Below are 22186 nucleotides of genomic sequence, written 5' to 3' on the forward strand. Positions count from 1 at the left end.
ATAGATAGGCTTAATATATACATTTAAAAGGAATAGGCTTAGATGTTTGTTTTTACATCTTGCAAGTGATATAAAAAAATTTTATTCAAGTTTATTTAGACTAATCAAAACAATCTTTTTTTCATTTTTTGTATTTATAACAAATTTGTTTTCTACATTCAATAATTAATTCTTATTTGAGACTTTTTTTTCCATTGAGATTGGTGTGGAAATATGGCATAAATTGAGAACAGAATTGTCCAATGTGAGTTTCCCTGGGCTTTTTCTTATCATATGAGCATATGCAAGAGTTTAAATATGCCTTAAGCATTTCCTCTGATCCCAGAGCAGCTGTTGGCACACACATACACGCTCACACACACACAAACACACACACTTTGCTATGTACGCTTGAATGTTCTTCTATGCGTGGTATGTAATCTCTGTAAAATGCGGATGCGAGCTGAAAGGTTGTTCAGTGATTTATAATCCCGCTCCTCAAGTGAACCTGTAGTGTTGATTCTGTTGGCTGTGCTGTTTGAGGATGTTCGCTTGCTTTGAAAAGTGTCAAATCTCTTGGATAGTGATGTTTCCAGAAAAAAAAGAAGAAAATTAATAAAAGGGAAAAATGAATCTTTTCTTCTCTTTGACCTCGAATTATAGCAGTTTGCACATGTACGTAGTACAGTATAGAACTATTTATGATGCATCTGGAAACCAGCAGAAGCAGGAATAGCCAAATGAATCACATACTTTTATTAGTCAGTTATCATTAATATGACAGAGGACAAGTGTAAATATATATATATATATATATATATATATATATATATATATATATATATATATATATATATATTTTTTTTTTTATAAGCACACAACTGAATAGATAAATATGTCAATTAATGTACCCGTCTTGACAAGTATCCTTCTAAACATGTCTTAAGTGAATGTATACTGGATGAAATGAATGTGCATCAGTATATTGGATCCGTGCATTCAGTCCTAAAAGGACAGTAGTCTAATATAGCTGCTGCTTTATGCCAAAGCTAAACAACAAAAGACAGAGAGAACATCATAATGACCTACATGAACAATTTAAAGAATTGTTTTAATTATATCTTTGTATTCGTTATTTAATTTTAAAATGAACAATTTTAACGTTAAATTGTACAAAAATGCATTTAACTTTAAAATGGTTTTAAACCCTCTTAAAGGGTAGTTCCCTCAATGATGAAACCTAGCCCATGATTAATCAGGGTATACACGGGGTCTTAAAAAGTCTTAAATCGCAAAAACTAATTTATACCTTAAAAAGTCTTAAATTTACGGAAATATAGTTTTGCAGCAAACTATCTGTAAAAAGCTGTAAAAAGCTACCAAATCTGGCCAACACCCATCAAATCACCAACAATCCTCAAACTCCATTTATTGGTATAATTATTTCCTTCAATAACACTTTCCTTCAATAAGTTCTCCATGTATTTACTGCTGAGGAAGCTTACCTGGACAGACTGTTGTGGATACATTTAGTTTATTATAGTTTTTTTTAAATTATTTTTATTTTATTTTATTTAATAGGGCATTTGATAGGACAAATAAAAATCTTTTCCAACTGGGCCATTAAAATAATAATAATAATAATAATTCCTTAGTGTTCATAATGGTCTTAAAAAATGTCTTAAAAAGTCTTAAATTTGACTTGGTGAAACCTGCAGAAAACACTGTTAATTTTAAATAGGGATATTTTTTCTTACAAAAATGCATTGACTTTATTAATCATGTGAAGCACTTTTTTATGGATGAATGCAGGCCCAGCCCTTACCAATTTGGCGCCCTAGGCAAGATTTCAGGTGGCACCTCGTCACATTGCAGTAAATTCCAATGTTAGTGTACATATAGTCATAAGAAATTAAATAGCTTTTTAATCTACTACTACAAGCTGAGAAAACGTCAGATAAATATGCCAATGCAATTAACGTTATTGCTGAATAGAGGGAGTCATATACACCTGGGACATCTTAAGGGTGAGTAAACCATGGGCAAATTTTTATTTTTGGCTGAACTAACCCTTTTATGTAATAGCAATATTCCCACATGGTATCCAAATGGTGTTGCATTTTGATAAATTTATAATATAATATCAGTTACAAAAACAATATCACTTCAGTTTCTCTGGATTCTTCAAAAAAAAAAAAAAAAAAAAAACCTAAAATAAAAAAAGAAGATATTTATTTTGTTTTTATAACATAACAATGGTGCCAGGTGTGTTTCAAATAAAGGACACAATTTTTTTCTTTGCTATTTGGAAGAAATTATTTCAGACTTTTTTAGAGTAAAACAAATGTATCAAATGTAACATACAAATAACTACAGACTAATCACCTATGTATTTTTTTAATAATTTCGTATTAATACAGTACATTTGGCCGTTTAATATTTATTCTTGAAAAAAAATCAGTTTAAATATCTTAAAACAGAAATATTTAGAAGAAACCTCAAAATAATGCAGATCCACATTCAAGATACTCCCACAAGGTGGCGCTTCTGTACGCCAGCTCCAACGAGATCCTTATTTTTCCCATATTTCACTTCACAGTAAACGATTTGAGATTCACAAAGTCAAAAATCATTTCACACAGGCTCACCATCTATCTTACATATGGAAACCTGATGAACCTTGAGACTCAGAGATGTGTCAGGTTCATCATATGAGTTTTCATTCAGCATTACAGCACTCGATGATGCATGATCAGACCTCCAGGAGTCAGTAAATCCAGATGATAAACCCTGTGGAGATTTGGGCATATACTGAGTCGCATTGGCTGGAGGGCTCCAAGTCTGATGTGTTCGGCTCAGGCAGCGTCCATGCAGAACGTTCTGGAAGGCTTTCTTAAACTCCTGGCTGAAGCATGGGTAGATGATGGGGTTCAGGCAGCTGTTGAAGTAGCCGAGCCAGAATGTGATTTTGAAAACAGCATCGGGGGGTCTGTGGGATGGGAAGATGGAGCCTTCGGGGACACAGAAACAAAGAAAAGTCTAAATTTCAACATTCTGCAAGAGACATCCAGCTTCATCGGTAAAGTTAACCTAAAACAATGCTTTTGGATGTTTTATATTTTTAAATCCTTGCTTTCATGTGCACATTTTAGCATTTTGAAAGCTTTAAAGAAACACCACAATTTTATTTATTTATTTATTTTTGTAAATAGGCTCGTTTTATAAGTCCCCTAGAGTTAAACATTCATTTGTTCATTTTTTTGGCTTAGTCCCTTTATTAATCTGGGGTCGCCACAGCGGAATGAACCACCAACTTATCCAGCATATGTTTTACGCAGCGGATGCCCTTCCAGCTGCAACCCATTACTGGGTAATATACATACACACTCACTTACACTACGGACAATTTACTCTACCCAATTAGCGCATCTTTTTGGATTGTGGGGGAAACCGGAGCACCCGGATGAAACCCACGTGAACACGGGGAGAACATGCAAACTCCACACAAAAAACTGACCCAGCCAAGGCTCGAACCAGCGACCTTCTTGCTGTGAGGCGAACGTGCTACTTACTGCGCCTGTGCAGCTTAAAGTTAAACAGTTGAGTTTTACATTTTTTTAAATCTATTTAGCCAATCTTCAGGTCTGGCGGGAACACATTTAGCTTAGCTTAGCTTAGCATAAATCATTTAGTCAGATTTACTCAAAAATGTATTCATTTTCTATTTAAAGCTTGAAACTTCTGTGGTTACGTCTTGTGTTAAGTCTGACAGAAAATGAAAGTTGCTATTTTCTAGGAATTATACACCCATTGTCTTATAAAATTATAACTTTTCTGCCATAGTATAGCTGCAGCAGGCCCAATGACGTTATGCAGTGCTGTTACCAATATAGGGGAGAGCCGGGACGAAAGTGTCATTATTCGTTCAATCATTCATTCATCCATTTTGTTTTCGGTTTAGTCTCTTTATTAATCGGCGGTTGCCACAGCGGAATGAACCACTAACTTATCCTGCACATGTTTTACGCAGCAGATGCCCTTCCAGCTGCAAACCATCACTGTGAAAATAATTTTTCATAAAATTCTAATTTTAAAAGATAATGTTTTTAGCAGAAATATATTTTTGCTGTGGTTTTTAACTCAGAGTTGCACATTGTTACTTTTGACCCCGTCAGCAAGGATGAAAGTAACACACAAGTGGGTTAAATTAAATCAACAATATTTGCTATATTTACTGGCTTAATCTTGTCTATTTTAAATATATCTGACTTTGACCGTATTATTATTCACTGCAGACATATGTTGTACTTTGTTTTTGCAAAAAATTAAATAAAAAAAACTGCATTTTTTTTCATTTTAAATTTCAGTTTCATCAAATGTTTCAAAAGCAATCCAACAATGCAAAATATTAGAATTTTCTATAATTTTTGAATATATGTATATTGTATATATATATTGTATGTATATGTATATATATATATTAACAAATTATTGAAAATTCTAATATTTTGCATTGTTGGATTGCTTTTGAAACAATGCAATATGCATTAATCTTATAAAAACATTTAAGTCAAAACACAAAAACTAATGTGGTATAGTGAAAAATAAGCTATGGCTATGGCAGTGGGACATAAATACCAATGTTACCTTCATCCCCAAAGGAACCCTTGCCTTTTTTTTTTCTTACCTGTTTTACTTTTAAATTACTGAAAAAACTCAGACATTGCAAACTTAAGCATGCATTATTGCATTAAATAACCTGTAGATTGATTATCAGTGTGACACATAAAAAGAGAAACAACCTGTAAAGAGGAAAAAAGAACCAATACAATAATTTAGTTTTTGCACTAAAAAACAATTTGGAGCTAACTATGGTCCCGAAATCACATGATATTTGGCAGCTCCCAAAAACAGTGCACACTGAATGTCCTGTTATAGCCTGGAAATCAAATGTAGTCAGGGCTTCCAAAAATTGCTTTGTTACCTTTGTACCAAATTACTTTTGTCCACGCGCTCTCCTACCTAGCTGGTGATTATTTTCAGGAGCTGGACAACATCATTGCATAGTATGGCGACAACACTTTTTAAAAATTACACCAGAATGAGAATATAGTCCCTGGCCATATTTACCTAAAATTAGCAGGTTTTCTTTTGACATTTATTCCATTAAATGATTTAGGCATTAAATAGCGAAATTATCAAGTTTTCGGGAAAACTATTAGCAAGATGCTAATGATCAAAGTGCTCTGGCCAGACCCAGAGATCAGCTGAATGGATAAAAAACGGTAGAGCTCAACTGTTTACCTCTAGGGGTGTCACGACCGGGTCTTGAACCCGGGTCTCTGGTGTGGAAACCGATGTGTATACCACTAAGCCACAGAGGAAGTTGTGTTGGACCCAAACGAAAACACTCCAAGAGGGAATCCGGAAAACAAGGATTTATTAAAAAAAAATATCAACTTAGGTTCTTCTCAAAAATGAGGTAGCAAAACAGACAACTTAGGTTCTTCTCAGAATGAGGTATACAAAAAAAACTCTAACAGTATAATAAACATGTAAAGAAAACTCCACGAGGGGAGAAAACAAACAGATAATTAATGCAGTCAGCAACAAGGAAAGTAAAACACTCTTACTAGATGTAGCTCAGGAGATCAAGGGAAACGCAAGGCAAGTTCACCAGAGATGACTCAAACACAGAGTGAGGAACACAGACAAAGTGACAACTTAAATACACTGGCTGGAACAAGTCACAGGTGATCTAAATTAAGTAAACAAGAACACATGAGGAAGAACAAATACAGAGGGGAAACATGGGGACCTCTAGGGGAATGGAGACAAACTGCAGGATGGTGACAGGACCCCCTCCTTTAGGAACGGCTCCTGACGTTCCTACCAGAACACCCTGGCCTCTGGGTATGAAACTCCCGGATTAAACTAGGGTCCAAGATGTCTTTGGCAGGAATCCAGGAGCGCTCCTCTGGCCCGTAGCCCTCCCAGTCAACCAGATACTGAAGTGAGTTCTGGACCCTCCTGGAATCCAGTATCCGGTGGACCGTGTAGGCTGGCTGGCCGTCAATGATCCTGGGAGGTGGAGGGGGTCTGCGAGGGGGGGCAAAGGGAGAAGACAAGACAGGTTTTAATAAAGAGACATGAAATGTGGGATTAATTCTAAGTGAACGAGGAAGATACAAACGATAAGAAACAGGGTTAACTTTCCTGGCTATTCTAAATGGCCCGATGAACCTCTGGGACAATTTTCTCGACTCAACCCGGAGTGGAAGGTTCTTAGTGGCCAACCAGACTCTCTGGCCAACCCAGAAAGTAGGAGGCCTTCGACGACGGCGATTAGCCTGATGTTGGTATCTCAGGGAGGTTCGAAGGAGAGCGCTTCTAGCTCTCCTCCAGGTTCGTCGACAGCGTCGAACAAAGTGCTGGGCTGAGGGAACTCCCACCTGGACCTCTTTCTCAGGAAACAATGGAGGGGAATAACCAAATTGGCATTCAAAAGGGGAAAGTCCGGTGGCTGAGGACTTGAGGGTGTTGTGGGCATATTCAGCCCACATTATGTAAGATGACCAAGTGGTGGGGTTATTGGCTGCCATGCACCGTAGAGTGGTTTCCAAATCTTGGTTAACTCGTTCTGTCTGACCATTAGACTCAGGATGGAACCCGGATGATAGGCTGGCAGTGGTTCCGAAAAGTCTGCAAAAAGCCCCCCAGAATCTGGACAGAAATTGTGGACCTCGGTCAGAAACAATGTCTTGGGGAATGCCAAAAACTCTGAAAACATGGCTTATTATGAGCTCAGCAGTCTCTTTAGCCGATGGCAACTTGGGCAGAGGAATGAACCGGGCAGCCTTGGAAAATCGGTCCACCACAACCAATATGACCGTGTTGCCCTGGGAGAGTGGAAGTCCTGTAATGAAATCCAGGGAAAGGTGTGACCAAGGCCTGTGGGGAACAGGTAAGGGATGGAGCAGTCCCTGAGGTCGCTGGTGTGATGATTTTCCCTGACAACATACTTGGCAGGCCTCCACATAACCTTTAACATCTTCCTTTATGGAAGGCCACCAAAAGCGACGTCGGAGGAATTCTAAAGTACGGGAACTACCTGGGTGGCAGGTCAATACAGACTCATGACCCCACTGCAAGACCTGAGCTCGCACTGCTCGAGGGACATATAGAGCCCCCAACGGTCCATTCCCTGGATCAGGTTCTTTGGTTTGAGCCTTACGGACCACTTGTTCCAGATCCCATCTGAGGGGGGCAACAATCCTTGAACTAGGAATAATAGAAGAAACAGGTTTTTCATGTGTCTCTGGAGAGTAGGCTCGGGACAAGGCATCAGGCTTAAGGTTCTTGGAACCGGGTCTATAAGTCAGGATGAACTGAAATCTGTTGAAAAACAGAGACCATCGAGCCTGCCGAGGGTTCAGTTGCTTGGCCTGCTGGAGATATTCTAGGTTCTTATGGTCTGTAAGTACCTGGAAAGGATGTCGAGCGCCCTCAAGCCAATGGCGCCATTCTTCCAAGGCCAACTTAACAGCAAGCAGCTCTCGGTCCCCCACGTGGTAGTTGCGCTCGGCATTAGACAGGCGACGTGACATGAAAGCACAGGGGTGTAGTTTTCCATCCTCATTCCTCTGTGATAAAATGGCTCCTACACCCACATCTGAGGCATCTACCTCTACCATAAAGGGTATGTCTGGATTAGGGATAGAGAGTATGGGAGCTGAGGTGAATCGATCCTTGAGATCCTGGAAGGCAGCCGCTGCTTTAGGACCCCATTCAATCTTGACTCCTCCTCCCTTTGTCAGTGCTGTCAAGGGAGCCACAACTGAGCTGAAATTCCTGATAAACTTCCTGTAAAAGTTTGCAAAGCCCACAAACCGTTGCACCTCTTTTACTGTGGTTGGAATAGGCCAGTTGAGAACAGCTTTAATCTTACTAGGGTCCATCTCCAGGTGACCAGGGGTGACAATGTACCCAAGAAACTTAGTCAGGGAAACATGAAACTCACATTTTTCTGGCTTGACAAAGAGATGGTTTTCAAGGAGTCTTTGGAGAACCCTGCTGACATGGCCCTCGTGCTCCTCCATGGACTTGGAAAATATAAGTATATCGTCCAGATAAACGAATACAAATATATTTAACATGTCTCGGAGGACGTCGTTGATAAGTGCCTGGAACACGGCAGGGGCATTGGTAAGGCCGAAAGGCATCACCAGGTATTCATAGTGGCCTGTGGGGGTGTTAAAAGCAGTCTTCCATTCATCTCCTTGCCGTATCCGCACCAGATGGTAGGCATTGCGAAGGTCGAGCTTGGTAAAAATGGAAGCTCCCTGCAGCAGCTCAAAGGCAGTAGCCATAAGAGGCAGGGGATATCGATTCCGAATGGTTATCTTGTTAAGACCTCGGTAATCGATACAAGGCCTAAGCCCCCCATCCTTCTTCCCCACAAAGAAGAAGCCAGCACCAGCAGGGGAAGTGGAGGCTCGGATGATGCCAGTTGCCAGGGACTCTTGGATGTAAGCATTCATAGCAGCCTGTTCAGGGGGAGATAGGGAGAAGACTCTGCCTCTAGGAGGAGAGGAACCGGGGAGAAGGTCAATTGCACAGTCGTATGGGCGGTGAGGTGGCAAAGAGGTGGCTCGAGACTTACTGAATACTGCCCTAAACTTATGATAGACAGTGGGAACTTGAGACAGATCTACAGAATCTTGAGGCTCGGGATGAGGGGCAGAGAGGCTATGGGTAAAACAGGTGAAGTGACATGAAGGACTCCAATCTAGAATGGAACCAGTAGACCAGTTGATATGGGGATTATGTCTGTGCAACCAGGGATGACCTAGAATGACCGGATACTCGGGAGAGTCAATAAGGTAGAAAGTCTCCTCCTGCTGATGTTTAGCAATGGTAAGCTTCAGGGACTGAGTGGCCTCAGTTACTTTGCCGGGTTCAAGGGGTCTACCATCCAAAGCAGTTACTGACTGGGGATGAGGGAGAAGGTGGGTAGGAATCTTAAGTTTCTTGGCCAAGGAGAGATCTATGAAATTACCTGCGGCCCCTGAATCGATCATTGCCTGGACTGGGAACTGATGACTCTCCCAGGACAAAATAGCTTTGAGAGCTAGAACGGTGTTGGCAGGAGGAACTCTTATTTTCCCCATCACAGTCCTCCTGTAACTCGGTGGGGACCCTCGTTTCCCGATAGTTCTGGACAAGTGGATCGAAAATGACCAGACATACCACAGTAAAGGCATCGTCGCTCCCTCATCCGTCTGTCCCTTTCACTGGGAGAGAGTCTGGAACGACCTAGCTGCATATCTTCTGGAGGCTCGGGAGCTTGTTCATTGACTGGGAGAAGTCTGACTGGTGGCGCATGAACTGGAGATGCAGGTTTGTGAACAGGAGTTTGGGAATGGGATGCTCTGCCTCGAGTCATTCTCCGTTCTCTCAAGCGAATATCAAGGCGAATGGCCATATCAATAAGGGATTCTAGGTCTTTGGCTGGTTCCCGGGTGGCCATCTCATCTTGAATGGATTCAGCTAATCCGCCCAGAAAGCAGACTCTTAAGGCCTCGTCATTCCATCCACTACCTGCTGCAATAGTTCGAAATTCAATGGCGAAGTCTGCAGCGCTGCGAGGACCTTGACGGAGAGTAAGGAGACGTTTGGAAGCCTCCTGTCCACTAACTGGGTGATTGAACACCTTCTTGAATTCCTTCTCAAAGGCTGTGTATGACTGGCAATAACTAGGCTGGGACTCCCATGCCGCAGAGGCCCAAGACAATGCCTTGTCAGTCAGAAGGGTGATAATATAAGCGATCTTTGAGCGGTCAGTGGGAAAACTTGAGGGCTGAAGCTCAAAAGTGAGAGAGCACTGGGTGAGAAATCCCTGACAGGAACTAGGATCTCCAGAGAATGGCTTGGGGGGTGGAAGTCTGGGCTCTGCAGCAGCTACTGGAGCTATGGGAGGACTGTTGGTACTTAGGGGTGGTGCAGCAGGAGAAGCAGGAGAAGAAACCCCAGGAAGGCTTTGAAAGAGTTGCCGAATGGACGACGTGACATCAGCAAGGAGCTCTGAGTGGTTTGTCATCACCTCCTCTTGACGACGGAGAACCTCTTCATGACGCTGGAACGAAGCTTCATGACTGCCAATCACTGCCAACAGATCTTTGGTACTGAGTGCCTCTGGGTCCATGTCTGACTCTGTGTTTCTGTCACGACCGGGTCTTGAACCCGGGTCTCTGGTGTGGAAACCGATGTGTATACCACTAAGCCACAGAGGAAGTTGTGTTGGACCCAAACGAAAACACTCCAAGAGGGAATCCGGAAAACAAGGATTTATTAAAAAAAAATATCAACTTAGGTTCTTCTCAAAAATGAGGTAGCAAAACAGACAACTTAGGTTCTTCTCAGAATGAGGTATACAAAAAAAACTCTAACAGTATAATAAACATGTAAAGAAAACTCCACGAGGGGAGAAAACAAACAGATAATTAATGCAGTCAGCAACAAGGAAAGTAAAACACTCTTACTAGATGTAGCTCAGGAGATCAAGGGAAACGCAAGGCAAGTTCACCAGAGATGACTCAAACACAGAGTGAGGAACACAGACAAAGTGACAACTTAAATACACTGGCTGGAACAAGTCACAGGTGATCTAAATTAAGTAAACAAGAACACATGAGGAAGAACAAATACAGAGGGGAAACATGGGGACCTCTAGGGGAATGGAGACAAACTGCAGGATGGTGACAAGGGGAGATGTAAAATGAGGCTGTTTCAAAAAAGTGGAGTGTTCCTTTAAATCAGATGCTCAAATGACTCAATAGCATCTTAGCTCTCCAATTACTATGCACGCATTTATATAAAACGTTCAAAGTGCAAATTATACAAATTATGTAAAGTCCATATAAAAGATTTGGTTTTCTCAACTAGGGATGCTGTTTTGCATTTAAAAGCCTCTATTCTCTGTGTATTCTTTTACTTGCCGGTATGAAACAGGCTGCATTGCTTCTGCTTTCTTTCATATTTCATCTTTTGTTGTAAAAAAGCTCATTTAAATGCAATCTCAAGAATGATGTCCATACTGTTTACGTACAGAGGCGTATAGTAGGAGAACATTGGGCTATTTGGAAACATGGGGAATAAATAACATAAATGCGTATCGTTTGCAAAAATGTGTTTCACTTGAAAATGGCCTATTAGATTTCCTTATTACACATGCCTCATTTAAAATAAATATTCAGAGCATGACTTTCTACTTACATGCTTTTACACCCAGTTGAAAGTTTATTAACTCATCCTCATGCCATTAAATAAACTGACCTGTATATTTTTGAGCAATAAAACTGAATGAGGATAAAGCAGCCGAGCACTAAAAAAATAAACTGTAACGTATGGGTCAAAATATAATTTATTCAAATCTCAGCAGCAGCCGTGTTTTTTTGTGTATTTATGATCAAAATAAACCATCGTAAATATTATTTATACTATCGCATATTCAAGCTGGCGCTAGCACAAACAGGTTTAGTAGTTTAGTAGTTTAATAGAAAAAATAATATAATAAAAAAAATTATCTAGACAAATCTATTGCAAAAAAACATATTAAAACATAACAAAACAATCACATGAACAAAACACAAAGACACACACACACACACACACACACACACACACACACACAAATTAAATAAAATATACAAGAAAAAAGCAAACCAATCAAACGAACAAGTAAACAAAATTAAGTAAATAAAACACCAATCAAACATGCAACACAAAGTAAAATCCAAAAATAAAATAAAATATGGTGGTTCATTCTGCTGTGGTGACCCCTGAAAAGTAAGCGACCAAGCCAAAGTGAAATGAATGACCGAATGAATGAAAATAAATTATGAACTAAAGCAAAACAAAAAAATTCTGAAAGTATCAGATCCATTAATCGGTTCAGATTGGAAAAAGCCATGTGGTTTAAATCCCCAAACATGTACATTTTATTTACAAATTAAAATTATGCTTAACATGAATAATAATAATAATAATAATCTCTGTTCCTCATACAAGTGTCTATGGTGTCAGTGAAAATTTAGTGCACAAGAATCATTACTATTATATGTATCTTTCTTTGTTTAGGGACATTGCGTTCAAACAAACAAACAAACAAACAAACAAACAAACAAACAAACAACATAAATAAATAAATAAATAAATAAATAAATAAATAAATAAATAAATAAATAAATAAATAAACTAATTAATTAATTAATTAATTAATTAATTAATTAATTAATTAATTAATTAATTAATTAATTAATTAATTAATTAATTAATTAATTAATAGCTTTCAAAGGTTTAGAACAGGTGAAAAGTCCATCTAGGAGAACATTAAATCTGCTTGGGAAGAAGAACTTGCAGTAGAACTTCCAAGAGAAATTTGTTAACAAAGTCTTGAACTGGTTCACAGATGTTCCAATAATGCAAGATTGCCTCATTCAGTTTAAAGTGCTTCATGGGCTTCATTATTCCAAGTGTAAATTGAATAAAATATTTCCAGAAGTTTCGCCATTGTGTGACAAATGTCAGTTTTTAGATTCTCATTATTATGTTATGTGTCCTGAGTTTCTGAAACAAAATATTTCAAGTTTTTTTTTTTTTCAGATATATTAGACATTCCGATTGAAGCAGATCCAATATTAATTATATTTGGAGTTTCCAAAGGATTTTTGAGACTTACACGGATACAACAACAGTTTGTTTTAAATAGGTTGATCTCAGGCAAAAAAAAAAAAAAGTATAATTTTATTTGGAAGAAAAAATAAGTTTTAAATTATCCAACTCTTAAATTATGGCTGACAGAGTTAACGAGTCCATTACATCTGGAAAAAATCAGGTAAACCCTAATAGACAAGATTTTGTTGTTTAAAAAAATTGGTCACCTTTTATTTCCTTTCTACAAACTTGTGATTAATGTTTACTTTGCCTTCAGTACCTACTTTTACCATTGGATAGAACTTCTGGGTGGTTGGTTGGAGGAATGCATGTTTACTTTTTGTTTAGCTATTATTTTTATGACTGTTGTTTGTTGGGTTGTTTTTATGTTTGTTTCTTTTATTTATTTATTTATTTATTTATTTATTTATTTGTTGTCTTTTCAAATGTCTAATTGTTAAGATGTAAGTTTTATGTTTATATTTTAAAAAAGTGTATTTTTAAGTGAATGTCTACTAAAATTTCTAATAATTAAAATATTTAAACCAAAAATAGTTCATACTTACTAAAGGACAGCACAAGTAAGAACGACAGCCAGCAGAACACAAAAAATACCACCACAATCACAAGAGTCTTGGCCGCCCTCTTCTCCCATGAGAACTTAACTAGACGCTTTCCTCCCAAAAATATGTAAAGTGCATTGAGTGTCCAGATAAGCGATATATATAAATGTAAGGAATTATTATTATTATTATTATTATTATTATTACTATTACACTACGGCCAATTTAGCTTACTTAATTCACCTATACTGCATGTCTTTGGACTGTGGGGGAAACCGGAGCAGCCGGAGGAAATCTACACAAACATGAAGAGAACATGCAAACTCCACACAGAAATGCCAACTGACCCAGCTGGGGCATGAAACCAGCAACCTTCCTGTTGTGAGGCAATCGAGCTACCCACTGGACCACAGTGACGCCGACAACATAGAGCAAACAGCATAAATAAAACAAAATACCAACTAAAAGCAAAACATAAAGTTTCTGAAATGATCAGATACTTTAATGGTTTCAAAACAAAGCTTGTTCAGGTTGGATAAAGCCATGTAGTTTGAATCCCCAAACATGAACATTTTATTTACAAATAAATATTAGAATTAACATTAATAATAACAATAATCTCTGTTCCTTACACAAGTCTACATGGTGTCAGTGCAAATATAGTGCACAAGATCACATTAAATACTTTAATATTTATTTTTGTTAGTTTTAAGCACATTGTGTAAAAAACTAGTTTATACTTACTAATGGGCAGCACAAGAAAAAACGGCAGCCAGCAGAGCACGAAACATCCCACCACAATCCCAAGAGTCTTGGCCGCCTTCTTCTCCCGTGAGAACTTAAGTAGGCGCATAAAGGCAAAGTGCGAGTTCTTCAAGCGCATTGCATCCTCCTTCCTGGTGTCATTCTGGGCTTTTCGACAGTGGATCCGTAGAGTCATTCCCTGCTCACTTAACCCATTCGTCTCCCTGCTCTTACTCATTGCACGAGTCTTGTGTCGGGCCACTACATACACCCTACAGTACATTGCCAGAATGACTGCCAACGGCACATAGAAGGAGCATGCGGCAGAGAAGATGGCGTATCCTGGATCTTCGTTAACTCTGCACACCGACTCGTCTTCTGGCATGGGTTCCCTCCATCCAAATAGTGGCCCGACAGAGATAGCAGCTGAAAGGGCCCAGAGAGCTGCCACCGCAGTCATTGCCCTTCGACCCGTAGCAAAGGAAGGGTATTGGAGCGGGTAACTGACGGCCATGCAGCGATCCACAGAGATCACACAGAGGCTGAGGATGGACGCCGTGCAGCACAACACGTCAAGAGCGGTCCAGGCGTTACATAAATGACGACCGAACACCCAGCGACCCAAGGCTTCAGATACAGCAGAGAATGGAAGAACCACAGAGCTCAGAAGCAGGTCTGCGATTGCCAGATTTCCGATAAAATAATGAGTCACGGATCGAAGGTTGCGATGGCATGCCACTGAGAGGATGACCAGGATGTTACCCATCACTCCGAATATTAAAAAAAGGACCAGAACCAGACCCAAAACCAGAGTCTTGGTGACGTCGATCTCCAACACAGGTATGGTGGAACAGTTGGAACAGTTTTCGGGAAAGAAGGTTGAATTTATGTAATCTTCTTCTGGAAGCATGCTGGTCATGATGTGAGTCTCTACATGCAAGTCTAATTAACATGGGGTTGATGATAATCATCCATGCCTTAGTAGCCTTGGCAGGCAAACTTGAGAACCTCGAGTGACATTTTATCTTTTCAGGGAAATTTTTGGATATCAGCCATCATAGTTTTTGTGATCTTGTAGCCTGTGACCTTAAAGAGAAAAATATGAAACGTTAGTACAAGCAGTGTTTCTGACACCATTTTGTTCTGACAGCAACCCCCACCAATCAATCTGGCTAATGCTAACAAACAAATATTAATCCAATATTTGTACATCTCCTTTATTTGTTGTGAAGCATTGTCATGACTTTGCCAAGTACAATGTTGACCCTGGAACATCACTTTTGTTGAAAAATGTAATCCACTACTATTGCTTATCCCAAGACCCAACCATAACTGCCCACATAGCAAAATATCTCTGGCCCACACAATCAGCTTTTGCCTGGCCTACATGCCACAGTAAATTACAGTACATGTGTTATGATTTATGTTTTTTTTTTCACCCTCCTCTCCGTTTGCTCAACCCTAGGTTTCTTATTGGTTTATTATTCTGTCAATCATCATTATGACGCTCTCCGGTTCCACCAATCCCAGGACGAGCCGCAAGTATTTAAAGCCCTGTCAGTCCAGTGTGTGGTGCGCCCTGCCTCGGCGTACCCTTTGTGCTTCACACAATTTGTTTGTGCAAATGCTTCGTCTATTTTGTGATCTCTCAGTTACTGTGATAATTCGAGTTGCTTGTTGAACTTTGTTGGCTTTAAGTAACATATGATGATGGTTGTGTGATTCTAAACTAAGATTTAGCGGACTTATCCGTTTTGTTTTGTTTTAGTTTAGATTGATGTTTTGTTAGATTAGTTTGAGTGTTTTGCCACCCGTGTATTTTTGAGTTTTGTAGTTTGATTAGTTTAGTTCGGGTGTCGTACACACTGAAGATCTCGGTTTTTATTTGTGTTTCTTTTTGACACCTAGTTTAGACATTAGATTTAAGGATTGTTTTGTTTTGTTAATTTCTTTGATTTGGCTTACACTCGTTGTTCTTGTTTAAACATAATAATTATAAATGTTTGTTTGTTTTTTCTCCCCCATTTATTATTGTTACATGTTTCAATTTAATTATTGAGTAAAAGCTCTAAATGAGAGTAACTGAATCTTGCCTCATTATTGATCTGTCGCACACATTACACCTGTCTCACTTAAATGTTACAGCATCCCACTTTAACATCATAAAACACGTAACAACATGACTGGACCAAGTCTGGCTTCCAGACAAGGGCTAAACATGGACTAAGTCTCAGCCAAGTGTGTCACGACTGCAATGGAATTGATGATCCCATGAATCATTGCGTTTTAGGCATGCTATGGGTTTGCTTTTTCTCAAAGCGACCTGATTGTTAGACTTTTTGGTAACACTTTACAATAAGGTTCATTAGTTAATGCATTTACTAGCATGAACTAATCATGAACAACACTTGTACAGCATTTATTAATCATAATTGAACATTTACTAATGCATTATTAACATCCGAACTCATGCTTGTTAACATTAGTTAATGCACCATGAGTTAACATGAACTAACAATGAACTACTGTATTTTCATTAACTAACAATTACTAACATGAATAAAAACTGTAGTAAATGTATTGTTCATTGTTTGTTCATGTTAGTAAACGCATTAATTAACATTAACTAATGAACCTTATTGTAAAGTGTAACCGACTTTTTTTTTTGTTTATCTGAAAAAACTAGGGCCATGTGTATGCCAAATCTGGGTCACGACTCTTTGTTACCAGAGTGTAAATTATTCCCAAAATCAAAGGGGAACAATAGTTGGATAACATCATGTAGATTTGCATAAACCATAAGCCTAAACTTAACACAAATGGTAAACATATTACTTAATTCTGATTGGCTGTTTGGAATGTTGATCCAGGATAAACAAAGGTGTAATTCCAGGAACACGTCCTACTTGGTGAAATCAGGTTGGCATTGTGGATACAACAGTGAGCCAAAACAGTATGATTACCTGGCTAATATGCGGTTGAACACTCTAAAGGCATCCTGCACTATCTTTATTTGGGATGAGTCTGTTTTTATTTTTCATTATGGTCTCACAGATTATTTACTTTGTTTACCTTGATCAGGCCTGCATTTCCACTTCCAACAGTTCTTTTACTTTGTAGATTTTGTGTAAGCTAGAAAGAAACATTCTTGCTTCAAGAAAAAAGCCATATGGGCCATTCGTACTTAAATTGACTCACACAAACAGAGAAAGGACGTGCACACCTCACGCTTTCCACATGTTTAGACACATCATATGAACCACCCATAAACAACAACACAGGAAATAAAACTAATTCTGTTATTGCTTCTTGACGTTAGGCTGTTTGTCATAAGAATATGGCAAGCTTTGTTTAAGCAAAGTTTATTGCTGTGCACCGTCACTCTAATATTATATGCTGTAGATCAGTGTTTCTCAACCACGTTCCTGGAAGACCATCAGCTCTGCACATTTTCCATGTATCCTTTATCAAACACAGCTGATTGAGATCATCAGCTCATTAGCAGAGACCAAAAGACCTGAAATGGGTGTGACACAAAAGGAGACATCCAACACCTGCAGTGTTGGCGGTCCTACAGGAACGTGGCCGAGAAACACTGCTGTAGATTACAATTAAGGTGGATCCATTGATGGACTGATAAAATGAGATCAAATGACTTTTAATGACCAGGGCAACACCTTGAACTGTCTTTAACTCAATCTAACTCAAACTATCTTTAACTCAACTTTTTCAAACCATTCCTGAGCAATGTGTTCAGTCTGGCAGGATACATTACGCTTGTGTTGAAGAGGCATATCTCATTTCTGCAAAAGTGTTTGGGTACTGTGAGTATCACATGTCAGATTTATGGCCACCTGAAGGAATTTATGTCCACCCTGGGTTTCCCTGTAAAATATTGCTCAGAGCATTCTCCACATCAGACCAGATAACCTTCCAATGCTCCAAGATTCAGTTTTGATGCTTGCAGGTCATCATAAGCAATATGTCTCTGACTGGTCTGCAGCTACACATACACAACCCACATGCATAATCCCACATACTGTACACAATCCACTCTTCTCAGAACTCTGACCAGGAGCAACCCCAAAACCTTGCAATTTCAGAGAAGATGCTCTGATCTATTTGCCTTGCCATAATAATTTGGCCCATATTAAACTCCCTAAGATCTTCATTCCAGCCCAATTTCTCCTGCATCCAACTGGGTGATTACAAGAATTGATTGTTTTCTTATAATGCCATGTTGAAAGATGGTAATGCATGACCTTTAAATGAGATGATCAATAGGTGGTGATGTTTTGGCTCAGAATTGTTTGTCTTCAACCTTGACATATACTGTATCAACAATCATTAGGTAAAGAGATTCAGTTGAGTAATGAACTCAATTGGCATTAGTATTTGATCAATGTCTATTTTGAAAGCCAATAACCAATGCCATTTTGTAAGCTTTTCTTTGCAAAAGGAAAGGAAGAGCTGTTACTGTGAGATGTAACTCAGTGATCCAGTTGAGTGAGAAAATGCATTGCCTGAAGGATTCAATCAGTGATTCAGGTAGAAAATATTACTGTCTTAAACTGCAAGCCATATACTGCATTTGGTTCAAAACTAACTTTTTAACAGTTAAAAGAGAATGCTCAATTCAATTTAACTGATTGATTTGTAAGAAGCACACCTTTATCTTGATTGCATATTTATGTTGGGTCTAAACGAGCAATTATTGTTTAAATAATCACAAATATGATGTGAATCTAAAATTATGTCTTTATCCACATAGTTTTACTCCTTTTACATGTAATGGTATTAGGGGCCAGGTATATACATTTTCCCTGAAGCAGAACTAAAGAAAACTCTTGAGCATTTAATTCTACAGTGAATTCTACAGAAAAGCAATTCAGTTTGTGTTGCCAAAAATGTATATAAAAAAGCTTTCAAGTTGATTAAGCAAAGCTTGGCAGGAACTTATTGAAAGATTTATAGACAAGCCAGACAGCGACACAGACATCCATAATGTTTTGGCAAGAGAAATATTTCAACAAATCATAATGAAATAAAGGTGGCTTGTACTTGCAAACAAAATGCAGATCAATGCGCCAAATTAATAAATGTAGCCTATGATAAAAGAACCAAAGTAAAGTTTTTATTATTGTTGAAATTATTATTATTATTATTGTTATTAAAAATAAATGAAGAACTGGCTTACTCTGAGCAGTTAGCAGTTAATTTAATTTTATTTTCGGCTTAGTGGCTTTATTCATCAGGGGTCGCCAAAGCGTAATGAACCACCAACTTATCCAGCATATGTTTTTACGCAGTGGATGTCCTTCCAGCTGCAACCCATCACTGGGAAACACCTATAAGCTCTTACATTCACACACATACACTACTGCCAATTTAGCTTACCTAATTCACCTGTATCGCATGTCTTTGGACTGTGGGGGAAACCGGAGCACTCTGAGGAAACCCACACAAACACAGGGAGAACATGCAAACTCCAAAACGAAATGTAAACTGACCCAGCCAAGGCTTGAACCAGCGACCTTTTTGCTGTAAGGCGATCGTGCTACCATGATAAAAACGTTCAAAAATTCAGCATGAAAGCATTGGAAAAGACAAGTGGATGCAAATTGCCACGTGACCTGTTTATTTTCTTGTGCACCACCATGGCATCAAACCTTCGTAAAACACACTCCATTTAATGCTTTGTTTATGATAGGCTATTATCTGTCTGTTACATATAGTGCAACTTCTGTGTCACAAAAATCATAGATCTAAGTAACGCAGCCTTCATTTGCAGTGCAAATTGTGAGCCCCATTTCGAATCCTTGTTTCAAAGTTTAGCCTATATTTAATTATGAAAATTTTATTTAGAATCTTATTTTAAATAAATACAACACAGTAAATTAAAAAAGAAAAATTATTTTGGTTTTAAATAAGACTGAAAATAGCCTATTATGTTAGCAACTTTTAAAGTCATATTTCCAACACGGTTTCAGATGTGAATAATTTGCGTAAACATTGTTTAAATGAGTTAATACCGTTTATAAGTCGTTTTAAACATATAGCCAACAAAATGGTATAAAAACACTACAAGACAACCAGAACTTGGTGAGTGTGACTAGTTCTGTTAATGCTGATTCTGATTGTCAGTATGGTCAATTACGATTATGTTGTATGATTTTATAGCAGTCGCGTGCAAAAGGCTTAGTGTTCGCAATTGTAATCAATCAATCAATCAGTGGAACTTTTTTTACTTTCATTATAATAGTTTTTTTGATCATTCCGTCTAAATACTAGGCTACTTCTCAAAATAAAGTACACACTTACCGTCAATGCAGAACGTCCGTTGAGATTGTGTTATATTCCCACTCGCTCGTGACATTTAAGAAAAGCAAAAACACGAGGTAGGAGAGAGGAGTCCGATGGGATGCAAAAGTGTTTGTGAAACATCACACAGTCTCTCTCTCTCTCTCTCTCTCTCTCTCTCTCTCTCTCTCTCTCTCTCTCTCTCTCTCCCTCTCTCATTTACATGATAAAAAGGAATCAGAAAAGTGTGATCTGTACATCAATTGCCCGACATCACTGAGTCATTGCACGTTTCCTCTAAATAATATCCTATTTTCAAATTTTTTATGTTGTAAGCCTTTTTTTCTCTCAAAATAATAATCCACAGTTTTCATATACATTTTATGTTTATCTCAAAAGATTGGAAGAATGTGAAAATATGCCCCATGTATGATAGCTGAAGGTTATCCGATCAAAAATACATATGACAAATAAAATATTTCTCAAAATGTAAAAGAAAATAATAATAATAATGTTGGTGTTTTTGTTTATTATATTAAATATACATTTTTGCATTTGACTTATTAATATATGAGCGGGTCCTGTTTTTTTTTGATGGGTTAGTTTAGCTTGACTGATACCAGAGAATCAGCAGTGCATGGGGGAACGGGAAGATCATTCCCCCAGCGAGGAACATTAAATGAAAAGGTTTTGGACTTACAGCCTCTCTTGTAATGGTATCACAAGGTGACGCTCACTCATGGAGCGAAGGCTCCTGAAGGGAAAGTAGTCTGCAGGAGCAGGTGGAGTTAAGAGCATCAGTGATTTGACCTTGATACATTATTTAAATTAATAAATCGATAATAAATAAAAAAGCAAAACCATCAAGTCATTGATCCATATATAAAAACAAGAACCTATTTGTGTGCCTCTTATAGCACTATAGGTCTCCATACGCTGGTTTGAACTTTCTGAGCACACTTTGTGTTTGCTTGACCAGTCTGTGAAGAAAGGTATAATTTATCAGCATTGATCACTGATGTCCCTGAAGGTCAGCTTTGGTAATGAAACTGAATGTCACAGCCAAAGAAAAAAAACAAAAAAAAAAAAACAGCATGATTTATGTTGCGATATGAAATGGCGTGTTCACCTGGTGGCGGTGAATGTCACTTTGTATTTTTCAAACTGTCTATTGCTTTTTCTCTGACATCCATCATCATGATTGGTTTCATAATATAATTTCACAATAACCCTTGGCCTCAGTCTAAACATGTAAGACTTTCTTTTGGAGTTTAACTTGTATTTTCATTAGTTTTCGCTGTATGGAAAAGAGCAGCATGAGCATTTTTCAAAATATCTACTTTTGAGTTTAAAGTCCTTGTAGACTGGAAGTTGCTGAGACTTTTATTTAGTTTGTTGATGTATTTTCAGCTAAAACTGAATATTGAGTAGGAGGTGGGGCTTTCTTTTTACACTTCATTCACTGATAACAAACTAATTGTAAAAGGGGTGTGGTTAACTATTTTGTAGAGGATTCCATCAAACTGACGTCAATAGAAAACCACTCCAAAAGCAGAAGCAAATGCTCAGACTTTAACTCAAGATTACTAAACAAACTTTTTTCATTGGATCAACTTTAATTGTTCCCTAAAGAATGTGCGCTAGCAAAATGAACAGTTCATAGAGACATTAACAGAAGATAAAATTACACAGAGAGAAAGAAAATGATGACTGAATTTTCAGTGAATGCTTATATAAAAATAACAATGATAAATTAAGAACAAATGCACCATCTTTCTTTATTTTACATAATTATAAAGTTATTTTTCAATGAAGAATTTAAGTACTTGAGCTTTTGAATCATACAGTTAAATCAACATCCTGAACTCTGTCCATCCATTGTTTGT

At 38.1% G+C, this 22186-nt stretch overlaps 1 protein-coding gene across 1 annotated transcript; it reads right to left on the reverse strand.

The window, feature by feature from the left end:
• Positions 1–2000: 2000 nt before the first annotated feature.
• On the reverse strand, positions 2001–20599 carry adra1ab (adrenoceptor alpha 1Ab). Its single transcript, XM_087270438.1, has 3 exons — positions 20322–20599; positions 14001–15086; positions 2001–2990 (listed from the first exon to the last, which is right to left on the reverse strand). Exons 2-3 carry the CDS (start codon positions 14917–14919, stop codon positions 2614–2616), a joined length of 1296 nt encoding a protein of 431 aa, XP_087126564.1. The 5' UTR covers positions 14920–15086; positions 20322–20599; the 3' UTR covers positions 2001–2613.
• Positions 20600–22186: the final 1587 nt, after the last annotated feature.

This window comes from Danio rerio, chromosome 10 (genome assembly GCF_052040795.2).
Source record: "Danio rerio strain M-AB ecotype USA chromosome 10, GRCz13ab, whole genome shotgun sequence".
Taxonomy (NCBI): Eukaryota; Metazoa; Chordata; class Actinopteri; order Cypriniformes; family Danionidae; genus Danio; species Danio rerio.

What these genes read in the sequence shown, in the direction of transcription:
- adra1ab (XM_087270438.1), bottom strand. Translation starts at nt 14,919, where the DNA reads ATGACCAGCATGCTTCCAGAAGAAGATTACATAAATTCAACCTTCTTT. An exon ending in TTTTCTTGTGCTGCCCATTA is followed by an intron (nt 2,991 to 14,000) that starts GTAAGTATAAAC and finishes GTGTCCCCGAAG; the next exon opens with GCTCCATCTTCCCATCCCAC.